General features: G+C 35.9%; 4 protein-coding genes and 1 pseudogene across 4 annotated transcripts in view; 1 reads left to right on the plus strand and 4 right to left on the minus strand.

Moving 5' to 3' along the window:
* The window catches only part of LOC107024744 (receptor-like protein EIX1), a 15,347-nt gene extending 2,152 nt beyond the window's left edge, over window positions 1-13,195 (minus strand). Inside the window, 4 exon segments of the mRNA XM_027918689.1 lie at window positions 11,228-11,746; window positions 12,005-12,419; window positions 12,421-12,959; window positions 12,962-13,195. Coding sequence (XP_027774490.1) covers window positions 11,228-11,746; window positions 12,005-12,419; window positions 12,421-12,959; window positions 12,962-13,181 — 1,693 coding nt within the window. The 5' untranslated portion in view covers window positions 13,182-13,195.
* Window positions 467-2,444, minus strand: LOC114078064 (receptor-like protein EIX1). Its single transcript, XM_027918688.1, has one exon. The coding sequence runs from the start codon at window positions 1,604-1,606 to the stop codon at window positions 491-493; it is 1,116 nt and encodes a 371-aa protein (XP_027774489.1). The 5' UTR covers window positions 1,607-2,444; the 3' UTR covers window positions 467-490.
* Window positions 2,982-6,765, minus strand: LOC107024367 (receptor-like protein EIX2). Its single transcript, XM_015225331.2, has one exon. The coding sequence runs from the start codon at window positions 6,207-6,209 to the stop codon at window positions 3,144-3,146; it is 3,066 nt and encodes a 1,021-aa protein (XP_015080817.1). The 5' UTR covers window positions 6,210-6,765; the 3' UTR covers window positions 2,982-3,143.
* On the minus strand, window positions 6,839-11,210 carry LOC107024366 (annotated as a pseudogene).
* Window positions 13,196-13,736: 541 nt separating the features above from the next.
* On the plus strand, window positions 13,737-21,832 carry LOC107024473 (tRNA-specific adenosine deaminase TAD2). The gene is made up of 8 exons (XM_015225459.2): window positions 13,737-14,459; window positions 15,576-15,629; window positions 16,537-16,574; window positions 18,629-18,695; window positions 19,963-20,122; window positions 20,208-20,304; window positions 20,399-20,502; window positions 21,495-21,832. Exons 1-8 carry the CDS (start codon window positions 14,379-14,381, stop codon window positions 21,530-21,532), a joined length of 639 nt encoding a protein of 212 aa, XP_015080945.1. The 5' UTR covers window positions 13,737-14,378; the 3' UTR covers window positions 21,533-21,832.
* The last annotated feature ends 669 nt before the right edge of the window (window positions 21,833-22,501 follow it).

A 22,501-nucleotide genomic window follows, 5' to 3' on the forward strand; every position in this document is an offset into this window, starting at 1 on the left:
TGATTTTGAAGCCATTTTGGGAAAGAAGGTCCCAAATTGCAAGACGGCAGGCTTATAACTTGTAGCTGAAAAGGAGGAAGCCAATTGAAGCTCGTCTTCAGAGCCAATGAGTTGAATGACAAGTCCAAATCCACTAAACTGGAGAGGTTTGAAAGGTGGGACTCAGTAATTGTTCCCTTCAGGACATTGTAAGAGGCATCAAAACTTTCCAGATTAGATAGTTGCCCCATACTTTCTGGTAGTCCTTCCAGTCTATTGGACGAGACATCCAAAATTCTAAGCTGTGAAAGTTTTCCGATACCTTGTGGTATCCTCCCTTGAAATTGATTAGAGCCAAGATGCAACTCTCTCAATGATGGAAACAATGCTAAATCTGGTAATGCCCCTCTCATTTGGTTTTCAGACAAATCCAGATACTCAAGGGTAGAAACTTGTCCCGCACTTTCCATAAAAGAACCATTCAGCATATTCTTCTGCAGGTATAATTTCTTTAAGGATGAAATCTTGTTGCATTAACAATTGAACCAAACAATGAGTTTTCGTTCAACCCCAAAACCTCAAGTGATTTCCTACTGCCTGATAACCTGAGAAACAACTCAGGAAGCCATTGGACTGTCTGAGTATTAGACATGTCCAGATGACGTAAACGTGTCAAATTCCCAAAAGAACTGGGAACCCCACATTCAATCTTTAAGTTATTAGCAAGATCAAGATGTTCAAGATACATCAAGGTCCCAAAGCGATCATCAATTTGACCGCTGAGTTGATTATAAAGGAGGTCAATGCTAGTTAGGCTTGTGGTCAAATTGAATACCCAGCTATATTCAGATGAAGAAGAAAACTCATTACAACATAAATGAAGAACAGAAATAGATATTAAAGAAGAATTGGCTAAATCAGCTTGAGATGGAACCAACTTAGAGAGTCCACAACCACTCAAGTCCAGTTCTTTCAATGAAGGGACCTTAGTTATCTCTTGAAACCAATTGTTTACTTGGAAGTTGCTAGAACTCAGACTCAAAAACTCTAGAGAAGACAGATGAGGAAGCCATCTAAGGTCCTTTACTATAAGATTATTTTCTCCAAGATCAAGAGTCCTTAAAGAAACTAGATTCTGGAACTGTATTGGAATTACACCAGAAAAAAAAGAAGCTGACAGGTTCAAGTACTCTAGTCTCTTAAGTGAGCCTATGAATCTTGGTATTTCACTTCTTTCAAATTCATTAACACTGAGGTCCAAGTAATTCAAGTACTCCAACTCAAGCAGAGAAGGGCTAAGTTTACCTGTCAATCTTGGAGCAAAACAAGCACTGGCACCAGCAGAACAAGTAAACTTATTGTGTAGATCAATAACAGTTACATGACCTGTTCTTCTGTCACATTCAATACCCTTCCATTTGCAGCATTCTTGTTTATCTTCTTCATCACCCCATGTAGATAAATGATCAAAAGAATCAGTAAGACCTCTTTTGAACTCAAGAAGAGCATCTCTCTCCTTATCTAAACATAGGGTCTTGTTACCACCTAATCCAAAAGATGTCTCTAGGAACAGTAGAGACAAAGTGAAAAGGAACTGTGCTAATCTTGCATATTTCCATTTGTCCATTGTTTTTTGTTTGAAACTATGAGCAAGAAGCAATTAATATATACATATATATATATATATATATATATTTACCATTGACTAGTTCTTGCATGTATCTATGTACTTTCCTAGATAAGTGACCCCACTTTGATAAGAAAAAAGAATGAAAAGTAAAGTTATTGCATCTGATTTTTGTCCCACTTTGGCTAGTAGCATAAACAAGTTACATGGAAACTTCTAAACCAAAAAGACTAAGAAAAGTAAAATGAATAAAGGGCCACATCAAATATCCATGTAAACTTCCAAGTTCCAACAATATCACCTAATTTTCTCTTGCATGAATCTATTTTTCCTAGAAAACTTGCAAGGTCATTTATCAATTAGGAAATTTAATGCTTAGCAATCCAAGATTTACAGACTTTGCTCTAGTTATTTTGACAACTTGAGTTGGACATAAAAACAAGTGAGTCCACTTTGAGAAGAAAAAAAAAAGAATCAAAAGAAAAGTTATATTATACATAACATGTGATTTTTCTGCCACTTTGGCTAGTAGCATTAACAAATTCATGGAGATGGAGTCAAAGAAGACTTCTATAGAAAAAGCACTACTCTCTCTGTATAATAAAATTTACAAGCTAATTTATGTAGATAAATTTATGGAAAAATGATAGAAATCTCACCTTTAAGTTCTCTTATTACCAATATCCCCTATTAGTTTTATAAATTTCCAAAATCCCTTATTTTCATGCATTCGATTAATGTATCAGCGCATCAAATTAACGTATCTCGCGCATCATATTAATGTAACGTGCACATCAGATTAGTGTATCAAGTATAAAATGTACATCAATTAGTGTATCATGTATAAAATGTAATGTATCTTACTTAACAATTAATATATCTCGCTCATCAGATTAATGTATCAACGCTTATATTATTATATCAGTTTGAGAGATTTTTGTAATTATAAACTTATAAGGGACAAATGGTAATTTTGCCTTAAAAGTATGTGATTTTTGTCCTTTGCCTTAAATTTATTGATACAAATATAAAACATAAACTCAAAAAAATAAATAGAATGACAAATAATTTGCGGGATATTTTTGCGTTTACATATATTAAATATCATGATATTAAATTTTATGTATTATAAATACCACCAAATGGAAGGTGTTAGTAATACATCCTACAATATGTATGATTTCCATATATGTATTAATGATGATTTCCATATGTGTATGATTGTTGTAATGGGGTAATTTTACTATACATAAATTTTGGTATGATTGTTGTAATGGGGTGATTTTAAAAAGAGTGTACTGTTATAATGAATCACATTCCGATTATAGGCAGATCATGTTATTATAGAGAAGTAAAATATAACATGGAAAATCGATTCAGGAGAAAATCATATCGTTATAATGAAATGTTGTTATAACGAATGACCTTTATAGAGATTGCTTGCCACTTCTAAACTTTAGTACTACTGGATTTTTTCTAATATAAACAAGTTAACAACTCTTGACAGTAAACAAAGTACATAGAAACTTTACATTGTTTAGTTCCTTAGCTTTCCCTTCAGTCTTGCAAAGCAGACTCTTGATGTCATATGGAGCCAACTCTTTATGTCTGTTAAGAATGTGAAGTAGGCATTCCTCCACGAACGGTTGACAATCAAACAGCCTAAAATTCCCCAGAATGTGACAAAGAAACCTAGCACCATTGATATATAAAACTCCAGAGATGAGAACTCCTCATCATCATCATGTTCTTGTGGATTGGTGTTGCTTCCACGATCGATAGGGGGAGCATATCCAGGACACTCTTGAAGAGGAGGACCACAGAGTTGAGCATTGCCACTATAGGATGATCTATCGAAACTCTGCAGTTGAGTGCTTGATGGAATTCTTCCTGATAAGTGGTTGTTCGATAAGTCCAACACACTAAGAAAAGTCAAGTTAGAGAGGCCCCGAGGGATCATGCCAGAAAGTTGGTTTCTTGACAAGTCAAGAGACTCCAACAGATTCATTTGACCTATTCCTTCAACGACAGTTCCATTAAGATCATTTCTCGAGAGGTTCAATGATCTCAATCCTCTCATTTCAGCTATCTCTTTAGGGATACCTCCAACTAATTTATTACTTGAAAGATCAATAATCTTCAGATATAGTAAAGCATTCTTGTACTCGGACTCCTGGTTTTTCCATTGAATCAGTAAATCACCTATGTACAAGTAAGATCCTGGAATATAGTCATAACGGACTTTAAAATCCATTGACTCACCAGTGCCATTTTCTTGACGCAATATGGTAAAGTTGTTGAGGCACTGTGGAATTTTCCCAGATAATCCATTTTCTGAAAGGTCCAGTATCTGAAGAAATTGAAGCTGGCAGATAAGTGATGGAATGCTGCCATTGAATTTGTTGGACCGTAGGCTTAGAATGCGCAACTGGAGTAGGTCAGTCCCTATCCATGCTGGGATTCTTCCAGTCAACTTATTCCCTCCAATATCCAAGATTTGCAGCAGCTGACATTGTGAAAAAGAAGGCAACATTCCTCTAAAGCTGTTCTGGCGTATGTATAACGCCTCCAAATTTGTCAAGGAGCCTAATGATAGTGGAACTTTTCCGGAGAAATTGTTGTAGGCTAGATTTAGAACAGCTAGATTACTCATATTCATCCAACAATCAGGAACTTCTCCTGAAAATTGGTTGCGTGACAAGTCGATGGAAGTGGCAGCTCCTATTGTATTTCTACAAATGGAAGAAATGGATCCAGAGAAGTGATTTTTATGAAGGTAAAAGATTTGTATATTGGCAGGAACTAGTGGCAAATGTCCTGAAAAGTTGTTAGAACTTAAATCTATAATCACGTAATCTTGTTTACTCACTATGAACTCCGAAACTCTGCCACTGATGTGGTTGTTAGAGAGATTCAGAATCTTGAGCTCGGGAGGAAGATTGGAGAACCAACTTGGTAGCATGTCTGATATATTCGCAAGAGAAATATCAAGAAGAGTGTAGTTATTCTGAGTTTGAAGCCATTTCGGAAAAGAAGGTCCCATATTGCAAGATGGAAGCCTTATAAATTGTAGTTGAAAAGGAGGAACCCAATCGAATCTCGTGTTCAAAGTCAACAAGTTGAAGGATAGGTCTAAGTCTACTAAACTGGAGAGGTTTGAAAAGTGGGACTCTGTGATTGTACCCTTCAGGACATTATAAGAAGCATCAAACCTTTCCAGGTTTGATAGTTGCCCCATACTTTCTGGTAACCCCTCTAATCTATTGGACGAGACGTCAAAAATTCTAAGCTGTGAAAGTTTTCCAATACCTTGTGGTATCCTCCCTTGAAATTGATTAGAGCCAAGATGCAACTCTCTTAATGATGGAAACAGTGCTAAATCTGGTAATGGCCCTCTCATTTGGTTATCAGACAAGTCTAGATACTCGAGGCTCGAAACTTGCCCCACTCTTTCCATGAAAAAACCATTCAGCACATTCTTCTGCAGGTATAATTTCTTCAAGGATGAAAATCTTGTGACATTAACAATTGAACCAAACAACGAGTTGTCGTTCAATCCCAAAACCTCAAGTGATTTCCTACTACCTGATAACCTGAGAAACAACTCAGGAAGCCATTGGTATGTCTGAGTGTTAGACATGTCCAGATAACGTAGACGTGTCAAATTCCCAAATGAACTTGGAACCCCACCTTCAACCTCAAAATTATTAGCAAGATTAAGATGTTCAAGATACATCAAGCTCCCAAATCGATCATCAATTTGACGACTGAGTTGATTATGAGAAAGGTCTATGCTAGTTAGGCTTGTGCTAAAATTGAATAACCAGCTATATTCAGATGAAGTAGAGAACTCATTACAACATAAATGAAGAACAGAAAGAGAGATCAAAGATGAATTAGCTAGATCAGCTGGAGACGGAACGAATTTAGAGAGTCCACAAACACTCAAGTCCAATTCTTTCAACGAAGGGACCTTAGTTATCTCTCGAAACCAGTTGCTTGCTTGGAAATCGTTACCACCAAGGCGCAAGAATTCTAGAGAGGAGAGATGAGAAAGCCACACAAGGTCCTTCACTATAAGATTATTGTTTCCGAGATCAAGAATCCTCAAAGAAGTTAGATTCTGGAACTGTGCTGGAATTTCACCAGAAAAATCAGAAGATGAAAGGTTCAAGTACTCCAGTCTCTTAAGGGAGCCTATGAATCTTGGTATCTCACTATTTTCAAATCCATTAACACTGAGGTCCAAGAAATTCAAATACTCCAACTCAAGTAGAGAAGGACTAACTTTACCTGTCAATATTGGAGCAAAACAAGCATGGCCTGGACAAGTAACCTCACTGTGGAGATCAAGAACAATAACATGACCTGTTCTTTTGTCACATTCAATACCCTTCCAATTGCAGCATTCTTTTTCATCACCCCAGGTAGATAAACGACCAAAATCGTCGTTAAGGCTTCTTTTAAACTCAAGAAGGGCATCTCTCTCCTTTTCTGTACAAAGGGTCTCGTTAACTTCTCTTGAAGTTAATCCAAAAGCTGTCTCTAGGAGCAGTAAAGTCCAAGTAATAAGGAAATGTCTTGGATTAGTTCTTTTGCCCATGGTTCTATACAAAAGGTCTTGTTAAATTCTCTGTATTTCTGAAATTTTTAGCATCTACTTGTTTTTATATAAATAGGAAACAGAAATCCATGATTTTAAAGTCTTCTCAAACCCAATTAAAATATTAGACAAAGGCTCAACAACAACAACATACCTACTATACTCCGTGGGGTCTGGGGAGGGTAGTGTGTACACAACCTTATCCATACTATTGTCAAGGTAGTGAGACTATTTCTGAATATTAGACGAAGACTCAACAACAACAACATACCTATTATATTACGAGAAGTGGGGTTCGGGGAGGGCGGTTTGTATGCAGTCTTCCCGGTATTTTTGTGAAGGTAGAGAGGTTGTTTTTGAATATTAACAAAGCTTGATATCATAGTCAAGTGACCTACTTTGAGAAGAAAATAAAAGAAAAATTATACCATATGAACATTTAATTTTCTTCTACTTTGACTAAGTAGCATAAACAAGTACCTAGAGTCAAAAAAAAGATGGAGTTTATTTGACTTTTACATACCAAAATAAATAGTAAGAAAAGCAAAACGGGAGAAGGGTCAACATTAGAGTAGGCCATCCAGACATATATCACTAATGTGAATGTAAATTGAGAAATTTTTAAGGGCTAGGCTGAAGCTTTTCATTTTTTTTTTATATAATAGTAATGTTCAAATCATATACACCTCAACTATCGAGTTCTTTTCTTAAAAGTAAACAAAGTACACAAAAGCTTTACATTTATCAGGCCCTTGTCAGTTTTTTCATGAGTCTTGCAAACCAGACTCTTGATATCATATCGAGCCAACTCCAACTCATCATATCCGTTAAGAATGTGAAGTAGGCATTTCTCCAAGAACGGTTGACAATCAAACAGCCCAAGATTCCCCAAAATGTGACAAAGAAACCTATCACCATTGATATATAAAACTCCAGATATGGGAACTCCTCCTCATCATCATGTTCTTGTGGATTTGTGTTGCTTCCATGATCGATATGGGGTCTAGGAGGAGCATATCCGGGACATTCTTGAAGAGGACCACAGAGTTGAGCATTATCACTGTAGGATGGTCTATCAAAACTTTGCAGTTGAGTGCTTGATGGAATTCTCCCCGATAAGTGGTTGTTCGACAAGTCCAGCACACTAAGAAAGGTCAAATTAGCAAGACCTTGAGGGATCACACCAGAAAGCTGGTTTCTTGACAAGTCAAGAGACTCCAACATCTTCATTTGACCAATGCCTTCAATGACACTTCCATTCAGATCATTTCTTGAAAGATTAAGAGACTGTAATCCTCTCATCTCAGCTATCTCTTTAGGTATACCGCCAACCAATTTATTACTTGAAAGATCAGTAGTCTTCAGATATAATAAGGGATTCTTGTACTCAGACTCCTGTTCTTTCCATTGAACCAGTAAGTCACCAATGTACGAATAGTAAGTAAGAGGAATATTACGACCTTCAATATAAAATCCCATTGGTTCACCAGAACTATCATCCTGATACAATAAGGTAAAATTGTTGAAGCAATGTGGAATTTCCCCTGATAATCCATTTGCCGAAAGGTCCAGTATCTGAAGAGATTGAAGCTGACAGATAACTGATGGTATGCTGCCATAGAATCTGTTGAACCGCAGGCTTAGAATCCGCAAATTGAATAGATTAGTCCCTATCCATGCTGGGATTCTTCCTGTCAACTTATTCCCTCCAAGATCCAAGATTTGCAACCGCTGACATTGTGAAAAAGAAGGCAACATTCCACTAAAACTGTTTTGGTGTATGTATACAGCCTCCAAACTTGTCAAGGAGCCTAATGAAGGTGGAACTTTTCCAGAAAAATTGTTATAAGCTAGATTAAGAACAGCTAGATTAGACATATTCATCCAACAATCTGGAAGTTCTCCTGAGAATCGGTTGCGTGACAAGTCAAGAGAAGTGGTGGCAGTATAACTTTGACAAATGAAAGAGATGGATCCGACAAACTGATTTTTATGCAGATAAAATATTTGGACATTGGTAGGGACTAGTGGTAAAGGCCCTGAAAAGTTGTTAGAGCTTAAATCTATAACCCTGTAAGCATATTTATTCTCTATTAAGTCAGAAACTCTTCCACTGATTTGGTTGTTTGAGAGATTCAAGATCATTAGATCAGGGGGCAAACCAAAGAACCAACTTGGAAGCGTGTCTGAAATACTTGCAAGAGAGATATCAAGAACAGTATAGTTATGTTGATTTTGAATTTATTTTGGGAAAGAAGATCCCAAATTGCAAGATGGAAGGCTTATAACTTGTAGCTGAAAAGGTGGAAGCCAATCAAAGCTTGTCTTCAGAGCCAATGAGTTGAATGACAAGTCCAAATACACTAAACTGGAGAGGTTTGAAAGGTGGGTCTCAGTGATTGTACCCTTCAGGACATTATAGGAGGCATCGAAACTTTCCAGGTTCGATAGTTTCCCCATACTTTCTGGTAATCAATCCAGTCTATTGGACGAGACGTCCAAAATTTTAAGCTCTGTGAGTTCTCCAATACCTTGTGGTATCTTCCCTTGAAATTGATTAGAGCCAAGATGCAACTCTCTCAATGATGGAAACAATGCTAAATCTGGTAATGCCCCTCTCATTTGGTTATCAGACAAATCCAGATACTCGAGGGTAGAAACTTGTTCCGGTCTTTCCATGAAAAAACCATTCAACACATTATTCTGCAGGTATAATTTTTTCAATGATGAAAATGTTGTGAGATTAACAATTGAACCAAACATTGAGTTGTCATTCGACGCCAAAACCTCTAGTGATTTCCTACTGCCTGATAAACTGTGAAACAACTCAGGAAGCCATTGGTATGTTTTAGTGTAAGAGATGTCCAGATAACGTAAATGTGTCAAATTCCCAAAAGAACTGGGAACCCCACCTTTAATCTTAAGATTACCAGCAAGATTAAGATGTTCAAGATACATCAAACTTCCAAAGCTATCATCCATTTGACCGATGAGTTGAACATTATAAGAGAGGTCTATGCTAGTTATGCTTGTGCTAATATTGAATAACCAGCTATATTCACATGAAGTGGAAAATCATTACCTCTTAAATGAATGACAGAAAGAGAGATCAAAGATGAATTGGCTAAATCAGCTGGAGATGGAACCAACTTAGAGAGTCCACAACCACTCAAGTCCAATTCTTTCAATGAAGGGACCTTAGTTATCTCTTGAAACCAATTGTTTACTTGGAAGTTGCTAGAACTCAGACTCAGAAACTCTAGAGAAGACAGATGAGAAAGCCATCTAAGGTCCTTTACTATAAGATTATTGTCTCCAAGATCAAGAGTTTTTAAAGAAGTTAGATTCTGGAACCGTATCGGAATTACACCAGAAAAAGAACAATCTGAGAGGTTCAAGTACTCTAGTCTCATAAAAGAGCCTATGAATCTTGGTATTTCACTATTTTCAAAGTCATTCACACTGAGGTCCAAGAAATTCAAATATTCCAACTCAAGTAGAGAAGGGCTAAGTTTACCTGTCAATCTTGATGTAACACAACCACTGGTAGAACAAAGAAACTCATTGTGTAGATCAAGAACAGTTACATGACCTGTTTTTGTGTCACACTCAATACCCTTCCATTTGCAGCATTCTTGTTTATTTTCTTCATCACCCCATGTAGATAAATGATCAAAACCATCAATAAGGCCTCTTTTGAACTCAAGAAGAGCATCTCTCTCCTTTTCTATACACAGAGTCTTGTTAACTTCTCTTGAAGTTAATCCAAACGATGTCTCTACGAACAATAAAGACAAAATAACAAGAAAATGAGCTAATCTTGGATATTTCCTTTTTTCCATTGCTCTTTGCTTGAAGCAACTAAATTTTCTCTCTTTTACTTTTGAAATCTTTAGCTTATTCAACTATATTCAAATTTCCAGTAATATCTTTACCATTGACTGTTTCTTGCATGCATATTTTCCTAAAAAAGGGACTCTTAAGGAAAAAAAAAATTATACTAACAACTTGAACTTGGCATAAAAACAAGTGACCGCACTTTAGATGGTAAAAAAGATAAAAAAGAGAAATGATTTATTGCATCTGATTTTCTTCCACTTTGGCTACAAGTTCATGGGGAGATGACTGTTATACAAAAGAAAGAATTAAGAAATGAAAAAGTGAGAGAAGTGCTCAACTTTAGTAGTTGCTACACTTATTACAAAGTTTGTGGACATTAACCAGTTGTTGATAATGATATATCAATGGTGTAAATGTGATTTGAGATACTTTTCATCCAATATAAGTAGTCTAAGATAACAAACTTATGAACCTACATATAACTGATATGATGGGGTAATGTTTTGTACTGAGGATGGAAAAGTTAGGAAACTAACAACACCAAATATACATGTAAAACTTCCAACATTATCACCTATTTTAATGTTTTTTCCTACAAGTGTCATTTTTTATTTAGCGGGAGGTAACAGATTCTTACTACGAAAATTTCTCAAAAATTGAAAAAACAAAGATTCAGATTGGCTCTTAAGCCTTTCAATAGTCTGATTAATTCCTTTCTATATGGAAAGCCGGTTAAATTAGTAATACTAACTGCAAAAGAAATCTAAGCTTAGGAGCTGATGAGAGTACAAATGAGGAACTACGCTGCGAATGCCATTTGAGGTGAAAAGTCAAAACTTGTTAAACTTAAAAGTTCACCTACATCCTGTTAGATGTATGTGTCCACTAGTGATCCTGGATTAGGTCCCTCGATAGAATAATAGTGCGGAAAATAAATAGCTCAAAATAGATCAGGCACAAGGATTTTACGTGGAAATAGGGAGGCGAAAACCACGACTTGTACTCATAAGATTTTAACCCAAACTCCATTTCACTCAAAACGGAGCAAAACTTGGGATTACAAACTCTTGCAACCTAGGAATTAATCTCTTAATATGTTCCCCCTTACTAGTTATGTTGATTTTGAAGCCATTTTGGGAAAGAAGGTCCCAAATTGCAAGACGACAANGGGGGGGGGGGGAAGCTAGAGAACCAACTTGGAAGCGTGTCTGAAATACTTGCAAGAGAGATATCAAGAACAGTATAGTTGTTCTGATTTTGAAGCCATTTTGGGAAAGAAGGTCCCAAATTGCAAGACGGCAGGCTTATAACTTGTAGCTGAAAAGGAGGAAGCCAATTGAAGCTCGTCTTCAGAGCCAATGAGTTGAATGACAAGTCCAAATCCACTAAACTGGAGAGGTTTGAAAGGTGGGACTCAGTAATTGTTCCCTTCAGGACATTGTAAGAGGCATCAAAACTTTCCAGATTAGATAGTTGCCCCATACTTTCTGGTAGTCCTTCCAGTCTATTGGACGAGACATCCAAAATTCTAAGCTGTGAAAGTTTTCCGATACCTTGTGGTATCCTCCCTTGAAATTGATTAGAGCCAAGATGCAACTCTCTCAATGATGGAAACAATGCTAAATCTGGTAATGCCCCTCTCATTTGGTTTTCAGACAAATCCAGATACTCAAGGGTAGAAACTTGTCCCGCACTTTCTATTGTAAGAGGCATCAAAACTTTCCAGATTAGATAGTTGCCCCATACTTTCTGGTAGTCCTTCGAGTCTATTGGACGAGACATCCAAAATTCTAAGCTGTGAAAGTTTTCCGATACCTTGTGGTATCCTCCCTTGAAATTGATTAGAGCCAAGATGCAACTCTCTCAATGATGGAAACAATGCTAGATCTGGTAATGCCCTCTCATTTGGTTTTCAGACAAATCCAGATACTCAAGGGTAGAAACTTGTCCCGCACTTTCCATGAAAGAACCATTCAGCAGATTCTTCTGCAGGTATAATTTCTTTAAGAATGAAAATCTTGTTGCATTAACAATTGAACCAAACAATGAGTTGTCGTTCAACCCCAAAACCTCAAGTGATTTCCTACTGCCTGATAACCTGAGAAACAACTCAGGAAGCCATTGGACTGTCTGAGTATTAGACATGTCCAGATGACGTAAACGTGTCAAATTCCCACAAGAACTGGGAACCCCACCTTCAATCTTTAAGTTATTAGCAAGATCAAGATGATCAAGATACATCAAGGTCCCAAAGCGATCATCAATTTGACCGCTGAGTTGATTATTATTTGAGAGGTCTATGCTAGTTATGCTTGTGCTAAAATTGAATAACCAGCTATATTCAGATGAAGTAGAATAGTCATTTACGGCCTAAACGAATGACAGAGAGAGAGATCAAAGATGAATTGGCTAAATCAGCTTGAGATGGAACCAACTTAGAGAGTCCACAACCACTCAAGTCTAGTTCTTTCAATGAAGGGACCTTAGTTATCTCTTGAAACCAATTGTTTACTTGGAAGTTGCTAGAACTCAGACTCAAAAACTCTAGAGAAGACAGATGAGAAAGCCATCTAAGGTCCTTTACTATAAGATTATTTTCTCCAAGATCAAGAGTTCTTAAAGAAGTTAGATTCTGGAACTGTATTGGAATTACACCAGAAAAAAAAGAAGCTGACAGGTTCAAGTACTCTAGTCTCTTAAGTGAGCCTATGAATCTTGGTATTTCACTTCTTTCAAATACATTAACACTGAGGTCCAAGTAATTCAAATACTCCAACTCAATTAGAGAAGGGTTAAGTTTACCTGTCAATCCTGGAGCCAAACAAGCATTGGCATCAGCATAACAAGCTAACTCATTGTGAAGATCAAGAACAGTTACATGAACTGTTCTTGTGTCACATTCAATGCCTTCCATTTGCAGCATTCTTGTTTATCTTCTGCATCACCCCACGTAGATAAAATATCAAAAGAATCAGTAACCCCTCTTTTGAACTCAAGAAGAGCATCTCTCTCCTTTTCTAAACACAGAGTCTTGTTAACTTTTCTTGAAGTTAATCAAAAAGATGTCTCTACGAAAAGTAAAGACAAAATAACAAGAAAATTAGCTAATCTTGGATATTTCCTTTTTTCCATTGTTCTTTGCTTGAAGCAACTAAATTTTCTTTCTGTTACTTATGAAATCTTTAGCTTATTCAACTATATTCAAAAGTTACCATTAATATCTTTACCATTGACTGTTTCTTGCATGTATGTTTTCCTAGACAAGTTTCAAGGTCACTTGTCTATACGCAATGTATTACCCTTAAATTTATTTCCTTTTTACGAGACGTGTCGATCCCGACTTTGAACCCACACTTATGATAGTGGAAAAAATTATACAGATTTTTCTCTAGTTATACTAACAACTTGAATTTGGCATAAAAACAAGTGACCCCACTTTCAAAAGAAGAAAAAATCACAAAGAGAAATGATTCATTTTCCACAAGTTGATGGGGAGATGGAACCAAAGAAGACGGTGTACTTTTATACAAAAGAAAGACTTGAGGAATCAAAAATAATAAAGTTTGTGGACATTAACTAGTTGTTGATAATGACATCAATGGTGTAAATGTGATTTGAAATATTCTTCATCCAATATAAGTAGTCTAAGATAACATATTTATATGAACTCGTATAACTTACATAATAAGGTCAAGTTTCGTACTAAAAACATTTATTGGACCAAGATTAACTGCAAACAAGAACAACAAAAGTTGTGTAACAACACTCCGTTGGATGTTGAAGTGAACAATTCGGATGCTAATTTAGGATAGTGTTCGAGTTTAGTCTTCTGTAGAACAAGTGTTGCTTACGCGGAGAATTAGTTCAAAAGGAGAAGTCGAAATCCAGTAGCAATGTTAGATGGCTTTCGACTTCTCCAATCCTCCAAATCAACAACACTTGTTCTCCATAAAACTGAACTCCAAAACTATACCAGACCAACATCTAAAATGTTCTTTTCCTCATTTTACCACCTTTATTGTTGATGAGAAACAGACCAAATTAGTGATCCATGCTTCAAAACCATCTCGAAAATGATTAGATATATAATTTCACAACCTGACTAATGTCGAAAGTCTTATAATCTCGTTTTCTGAATGAAAAAAGGATAAGGATTTTTTCGAATACAAACAAAATTAAAATGGAGTAAATGAATAAATTCATGACTTTAAGAATATCAAAATTATGTATACAAAAGAATGTGATAGTGTTTCTCAAGATTCATTCACTTTATAAAACCAAAAGTATTTAATGTATTAAATAAAATCAGTGTTCCCTTCAAAATTTAACATGGAAGATTTTTCACATACTAAAAACGTAGAGCAGCCTGTACCAACTCCGGCCAACTTCGCCGTCCTGAACAACAATCAGGTAACGGAACTCTCTTTCTCTCAGACCCACTTAGTAGCTGAACTCCATGAATAATGTGTTTGATAAACTGTCGCATTGAGCCATTTCTGTTCTATTCAGAAATTTTGAGTTTTTTGTTCACTTGTTCATCTGAATTCGTTTCCATGAATTTTCTTGGTAGATGGTTTATGATATTGGGTGAACTTTAAATCCACTTATTTGGGAGGGGAAAAAAGTATTGGCTGCACTAAAATGAATAGTGTCCACCATCTGTTTGATTAATTGCCACATTGAGATATATTGTCATATTCAGAAATTTTGAGTTTTTTGTTCACTTGTTAATCTGAATTCGTTTCCATGAATTTTCTTGGTAGATGGTTTATGATATTGGGTGAACTTCAATTCCACTTATTTGGGAGGAGAATAAGTATTGGCTGCACTAAAATGAATAGTGTCCACCATCTGTTTGATTAATTGCCACATTGAGACATATTGTCATATTCAGAATGGTTTTTTACCTTCTATGTTCTGTTTGATGTGGAGAGTACAAGTGTTACGAACTTGAACCTTCAAACAATTCAGGTAAGGATGTTACGAAGGATATAATAATGAATAAATATGCGCATCAACAAGAATTCCTTCACTATAAACAATTTGTGCATTATAATCTCCGCATAACAAACAAGCCCTTAATGCACCACATAAACTCTTGCAAGTGCAACAAATGTCTACTTGAGCGATACTAGTTGTAGTATACAAAACAGCCGGCTTTCATACTTGCAACAGGTTCCATAAACTTCCATTTTCAGCAGTAGGCACGCTGTTTCCTTCTTTGCATAGTGCTTTTGTCTCCGTTGCCATTCTCTCTCAAGCACACCTCTTTTCTCTAGTTGCTTCCTTCTCTTTTTTTATAGTTTGCTTACTGCAAACCCATTATCATTGAATAATCTACTTTGCCGAATGACTGAAGTTCGTTACTATTTTTACACATCGTGATCTAGTTTATTGTTGTGGTGATTTACTTGTAACTTTTCATAGTAGTACAACATCTGTTTCGGAAAATCTCTATAACGATATATTGTCTGCTTTAGTGATTACTTTATCTTGTTGTATCCTTTCTGCTTATTTGGCTTTCAGATGACGAGCTATGCGAAAGAGACATTTGAATTTATGAAGCTTGCTTTAGAACAGGTATAACCTCTTATACTTAATCAAAAAAAAAAGGTATAACCTCTTATATTGCCAGTTTAGTTCATGTGTGCATATATTTATTTTGATGCTCCAATCAGATGAACAACTACAAGTTGATCGAAAAGAGGAAACTGATAATCAAGTTTGTTCCAACCTAACAAGAATGATGAAGAACCAATTTTCTACAGAAGACTAAAAAGAAAAACTTTATTGGTCACATTGCTATAGACCGAATCGACTTTTTTACACAATAACCCCAATGTAATTCAAGCAACCTGGTACTGTAATGTGAGTGAAAATGTGAAATTGAATCTTTTTTTCCTTCATTATTTGTTTATTTTGTTCAGAGCAAGCAATTTTTTTTATATTTTACACATACTTTGCTTTTTTCCATATGGATTGATACACAAAATTAAAGGAATCACATTCTTATATACCTCAATTTTGCATGATGTTACATTATTTATGTCTTATTGGTGGTATTGGTCGGAAAAAAGGAAGTTAGGTTGCATATTCAGTAATACACAAATTAAGAGGTCAGATTTATATACTTATCAAGTGAGCTTATGAAGTTCTTTCATAGTTGTAGATGTTTTCAACTACTTCATTCCAGTTTATTTCACTATCTTTAAGCAAGTCTCCTCTCAAAAAGATGGGTATAAATTGAATGAAAAGGGTTACTGCTTGGTGTTGTGATAAAAAAAAGTGGTAAAATGATCTGGTAGGACTTAGGTGTTCAAAATCTCTTACTTTATACTGCATATATGTGCAATTACATACTGGGACAGTGTGCTCTTTCTTTCTTCCTTTGCCACCATATTACAGAACCTATTCAGAGATTTCCTTTACCCTTTTGCTCTTTTATTGTGATTCTTCCCACATTCCTAATACTTTTATATTTTCTCAGGCAAATGATGCACTAGCCAATCTTGAAGTTCCAGTTGGGTAAGATTCTTGCTGAAGTTATTTGGTACTTTGGCAATAAAATTCTTAGAATAATTAGTTTCTGTTAGGGAACTGTATCATCTAAAGAACGTTCTTTCTACAAGGCAGTGGCTTGGTCATGTTTCATCTTTGTTAGGGCCATGCCAACAATAGGCATCTGTGCCTCCTTGTTGTCTACTTTGTTGATCATTATGGATGCATATCAGATTTTTCCACTTGTTTAGTAGAGGAACATTTTTCTAAGTCAAGTCAAACCCTCCTTCCAACAAAACCTCCCCTAAACCTTGATGTAGAGTTGAGCACAATATAAAGTCTTGTTACAGTCACAGGTGCCCTCGGATTAACTTTTCAATTATCTATTTGCCTCTTATTGGCTTATTTCAAGAAACTTAAATTTATTCGCTTAGAGCTAACTTCTTTTCAATGTATAGTATTAACATGACCATTTTAAAGGTTGGCAATTTCTTTAGCCTGAAATAATGTTAATTTGTATTTAGTTACTTCCTCTACTGTTTTCCGTTATCCTCTTTGTGCTTCGAATCCCAAAAAGAATTAAAAATGGAACATTTTTACTATAGTGGAAACAATGTATTCGTTTAATTTTAATTGTCCATTAGAGCTTAATCCAGTACCTTTGTTGACTAGAACTATGTTTTCCTTGGAAAAGCTATTCTCTTTTTAGTGCAGGGACACTAGAGCACCTATTTTTTTTATGTTTTCCTTTCCTTTGTAAGTTGTATTAGTTTTGGTTGGCTAGAGTCATGTGGGAGCGAAAAATTGATCTATGTAATTCACTAAAACTCCATTCTCCCCTTAAATAAGCAAGACAATTGGTGAGAACAGAAAAAGATGACCAAGTATTGAAAAGATAACGTGGAAATTAGTAGAATAATAATAATAATACCATAAGTGATAAAATTGAAAAAGAATACAACTATTATAGAAAAGTGATCCAAATTCTAAAGTTTTAAAATGGTTAAAACTGAGGAAAGGAAAAATATGCCCGAAAAGAAATGAAGTTGCAGGATGAAAAGAAAATTGTGAATGGTATGGGAGGAGGGAGATCGCTATTCCCAGGGTTGAGGTCATGGAAAGAATTGCCGCAGGGATGGAGGTGGATCAGGGGGGTATAGCTATGTGCAACATGTGCTATTTATGTAACAAACATGAAGAGAATGGAAGGCACTTCTTTCTACACTGCTGGGTAGCTAAGCAACTCTCGGATTTCTTTCTCGGCATGTTTAAATTGAATTGGACCATGTCAGTCTCTGTGAAAGATCTACTGCAACATTGGAGCCTCAGAGGAATTTCTGGGTGTTGAGGGTAAAGCAACTAATGCACAGGAGCTGAAATACAAGTGCTTTTATATGCTGGTTTTATGGTGCAAATTTCAGGATGTACATGATATTGACAGAATGATAGATTTCATTAGCACTCGACAGACATAGCCTGTAGGACCTACTGAACAAGATATTCTCCTTCTTTTGTTTTTTAAATGTAGGTAATATCTCACTTTTGTACAGTCCGATCACCTTCTTGACATTTGGCTTTGTTCCATTTACAAAAAAAGTTCTTTACTGATTAGAAAAGGAGGTAGGCAGCTTATGGAAAGCTGTGGTGGTAGGAGTAAACAAAATAAATGTAGCAATTCCAAGGTGGCTGGAAGAAGATGCATTGTCAGGGTGAGAGTTGCTGGTGTGAGCACAGGGAAGGGTTGGTGGGGGGTGGCTTGTCTAGAGTTTCAAGGAGGAGGAAGAAGAAGAGAAAAAGGAGAAAATTTTGCTGAGTTAAATAAAGAAGAAGAAGAAATAAGGACCTGTTGGTCTCTATTTGAACTTGATGGGCAAAGGATATAACCCCTCCCCCCTCCCTCCCGCTCTCCTCCCTAGTGTAGTGGTGTTGGTTTAAGATAGTGAAGATTTTTTGGATAACTAATCCTATGCAATGGTGTACCAAAACACAGGATTGGCTGGAATTAAAAAAATTGTCTGTTGAAGTTTCTTCAATCGTTTTTGTTCAGTTAGCACATTTGATAATGTTTTTCCACGTTTCAGCTGTGTCTTTGTTGAGGATGGGGAAGTCATTGCCTCAGGAAGAAATCGAACAACTGAAACAAGAAATGTATGTGTTCAACTCTTAATTTCCTTAATAAGATCTGTATTGGGTATCTTCCATTATGTTAGATGGTGCTAAACTGTTGTCGATATGTATGCTGAGATAATCTGTCTTGCCCACCGATATTCATATGTATTTGATAAATATTCACGCCCAATGTCCACATGCATGCTGTAATAAATATACCAGAGGAAAAGATGTACAGTGCAGGAGAGGTTGTATTGCAGTTGTGATATCTCCTGTTTCGTGTTGCGTGGTAACTATTGAAAGCATCATTGTTTACTCTCTGAACCACTTGAACTTTTTTCCTTTAGCTCAGTCGCGTAATTGTCCATAAGTGTAGGTGTGAAACCATAATGCGTGAAGGTGTTAAAAGGGATGAGGTACACTTAAAATCACTTGAAAGGAAGTTGTCTTGAAAGACATACAATTTCTTGGAATCCATATACATGTAAAATTAGCAAATACTAGGGTATAACGGACGAAAAAGATTCATTCTATTGATACCAATTACTTTAGGTCCTATGCTTTTAGGAGTCTCTTAGTCATATGAGAGATTTATACACTAGAAGAAAATATAGGAAAAAACCTATTACTTTTTTCAGTATTTTTATTTTGTATGATATTGGTCTCAGATTAGCTTAAGTGAAGTGACATGTGTGTGTGGGTTGGTGTAGCTGGCCCCAACTTGAATTTGTGAGAGAAGCGTAGTTGTCATTATTTGTCAATCATGTAATTGGCACAAGAAGGGTAGAGGAAAGAATGAACTTCTGCACAAAATACTTCTCCAAGAAATGGAGATTGTTTTGTGTCACCAAGGGAAAAGTGGAAAATACTGCCGTTATCATGCAAGGATGAGGGTTTGGGGGGTTCAGAGTGGAGATTTACCATAGACATGAAAAAAGATGTTTTCTAGAAATGTATGTGCTCCTAAATATATTTACGCTTGAAAGATATTTTTCTTGATGGGAATCTTCTTACTATTTCCTCCCATATCATGTTGTAGTTTATATATGTAACTTTGGATTCTTACTTCATTCATTATGCATAGATTGCCTTGTGGTTCTCACTCTCAGTCCTGTTGCGCTGAGATGCCTTTTGAAAAGATCTTTTCCCGCATGGGGATAAGACCCATTACTTGCAGATGATAGTTGCATGATTATTTGCTTGGTTTGGCTTAATCTATTGACTTCCACTAATTATTTAACGCTCGATACTGAGGTGCACTTATTTCCTAATCATGTAACCTGACTAAGCATTCCTATAAATCCAGGCTACAAGACATGCAGAGATGGAAGCAATTGATTTTCTAGTTCAACAGTGGCAGAAAAATGGACTTTCACCTCTTGAAGTTTCTGAAAGATTCTCAAAGTGCACTCTGTATGTCACCTGTGAGCCATGTATAATGTGCGCAGCAGCCTTGTCATATCTTGGTATGTTGAAGCATTTCATTATCTGCTGGTCTTGCTTTATATATCACTAGCACATTTCTCTAACATAACATGTTTCCTCTGCAAGGAATAAAGGAGGCATATTATGGATGTGCAAATGATAAATTTGGAGGCTGTGGATCTGTACTATCACTTCATACCAGCAACTCTAATCTTCCAACTAGGTTTGATAATATACTGAATATTATTCTCCACAATTCAGCTTTTCAAGAAAAAGTGACAAATGGGAAATTAATGGGAAGTTACAAAACATAACAGTGAATTAGCCTCATCAAAAAAGGGTTTCAAATGCACTGGGGGAATAATGGCTTCTGAAGCAGTTTCTCTTCTTCGGAGCTTCTATGAGCAAGGAAATCCAAATGGTATATCTCTATCTCCATAACATCATAATGAAGTAAATGCTGTTTGACACTAGATACTATACAGAGTGGAAGATGACTGACAGACTCTAGTAGTTTCAACCTGGAATTCATTCATCAGTGATCGTGTCACTGAATTTGTTGTTTTTGCACATGAATCAATATATTTAGAAATCCTGCTAGATATTACCCTGGAATGAAGTCAGGTCTCAATTCATGTGTCTTGGTTTTTTATTTGATACTGCTTCTGATCTCATTCATTCAGCATAACTATCACATATTACAGAGTATCGTCTGGAGAAAGAGTGCCCCGACGTGACTCTTAGTGGTCTACTAACAATCCATAAATATGAGGTTTTGCACCATTTTCTGAAAGAGGAGTGTAACTGGCGAACTGCAATAATCTCTTTCAGCTTATAAAGTAAAGGTCTCATTCAAGCTTTGACAGGGTAAAGTCTTTTATTATAAAATGAATTGGGAGGGGGTTCAAAGAGTTGAGAAGATGTTCATGTATACTTTCAGAAAACATGCTAATACTTTGAGGCTGTTCTCATCATGTTCAGAACATGATTGTTCATCCGTCTCTTACGTGTTGTGTGTTTCTTTCTAGTGTTGCTTCTGTTATGGCACTTATTATTTGTATGAGCTTGCTACTGCCAGCATAACATAAAAATGAATTTTCTTTTAATTAAGGTTACTCACATTTCAAACTAACTTTTCCTTGTTTAGCAGTAAACAGTGTATCAGTAGGGTTATAGGGAAGGGGGTGAGTTCTGGTATTTAGATAGAGAGGTCAAACAGGTTATATGAGTTTGATGTGTTGAACGTATTTGCACCAACAGTTGAAGCACTTAAATTTCTTGAGCGCGCACTCATGTTTCAAGCTTATTTACATTTGAATTGCTATAACGTAAAGATCCTTTCTTCTCCAACATCAAACTTGTTTTGTCTGTTGGAAAAGTTTGAGTAATTCTTGTTTCTATCTATGATTTCAGCACCAAAGCCTCACAGACCTCTAAAGCAGCATGTATAGAAGTAGCAAGTGTCAGTATTCCTTCAACTTCTGGTACAATTTGTTGGTTATCATCCAATATTGGTACGGTTTTACATTATTGATTATTTATAAATTAGTTCAAATACTTGATGATTATCGATTGCTTTAATAGGAAGGGGCAAGTGTAAAAATATTCGTATTTGAGACCACCATTTATGTCATAGCTTAATTTTACAAATTTTTGTAAGGTTAGTCAAGGCATGCAAGACTAAAGTTGTAAGACATTGTAAACTAAACTTGGCATATTGATGTGCAAGCAAACTTTTGATTTATTTTTTTTCTTTGGAGTTTGACTCTTTTGACAATTGATGTCTGAAGTTTGACATTTTAAGGCCACCTGAAGCATGTAAATTTGAAAGTTTCAGATATACATATTTTCGAATGTGATGAAGATAGTTTTTATGAAGTTTGCTACTCTTCGAGCTTGCAATAATAGAATTTCTAAGTGTCTTTAATAATATCACTTGACATGAGTTTACTTTTCATATTCAAAATTCAAAACACCAAAATTGAACTTGTATCATTTAAGCTACTCTAAACTTTTTCTTTGTAAAAGTGAGACACTAGGCAGTACTTGAGCTGCTAAAGTACAAAAACACAAAACTGGACTAGCTTTTGATATTAGGCAAAAGAAACAAATTGACCAAGTAGTAGTTTTTGTTAATGTTTACTCAAATTGTCTTTTAAGAAAACACAAACACACGCATAGCAGGAGCTTAGTGTACCAGATCAATAAGCTTGTGAAAGAAAATGGAGAATCAACACAATGACACCACCATTGCAAACTCTTTAAATGGTAAAGCAATTTTGACTTAGTGGTGACTAATAAAAATCAGATAAACCAAATTTCTAGGCACAGAGAAAAGAATTGGCCTTTGGCCATCACTTACCTTATACCTATAGGATTATAAAACACAACTCAAGCTACTAAACATCATATATGATTGT

This window comes from Solanum pennellii, chromosome 7 (assembly GCF_001406875.1).
Source record: "Solanum pennellii chromosome 7, SPENNV200".
Classification (NCBI taxonomy): domain Eukaryota; kingdom Viridiplantae; phylum Streptophyta; class Magnoliopsida; order Solanales; family Solanaceae; genus Solanum; species Solanum pennellii.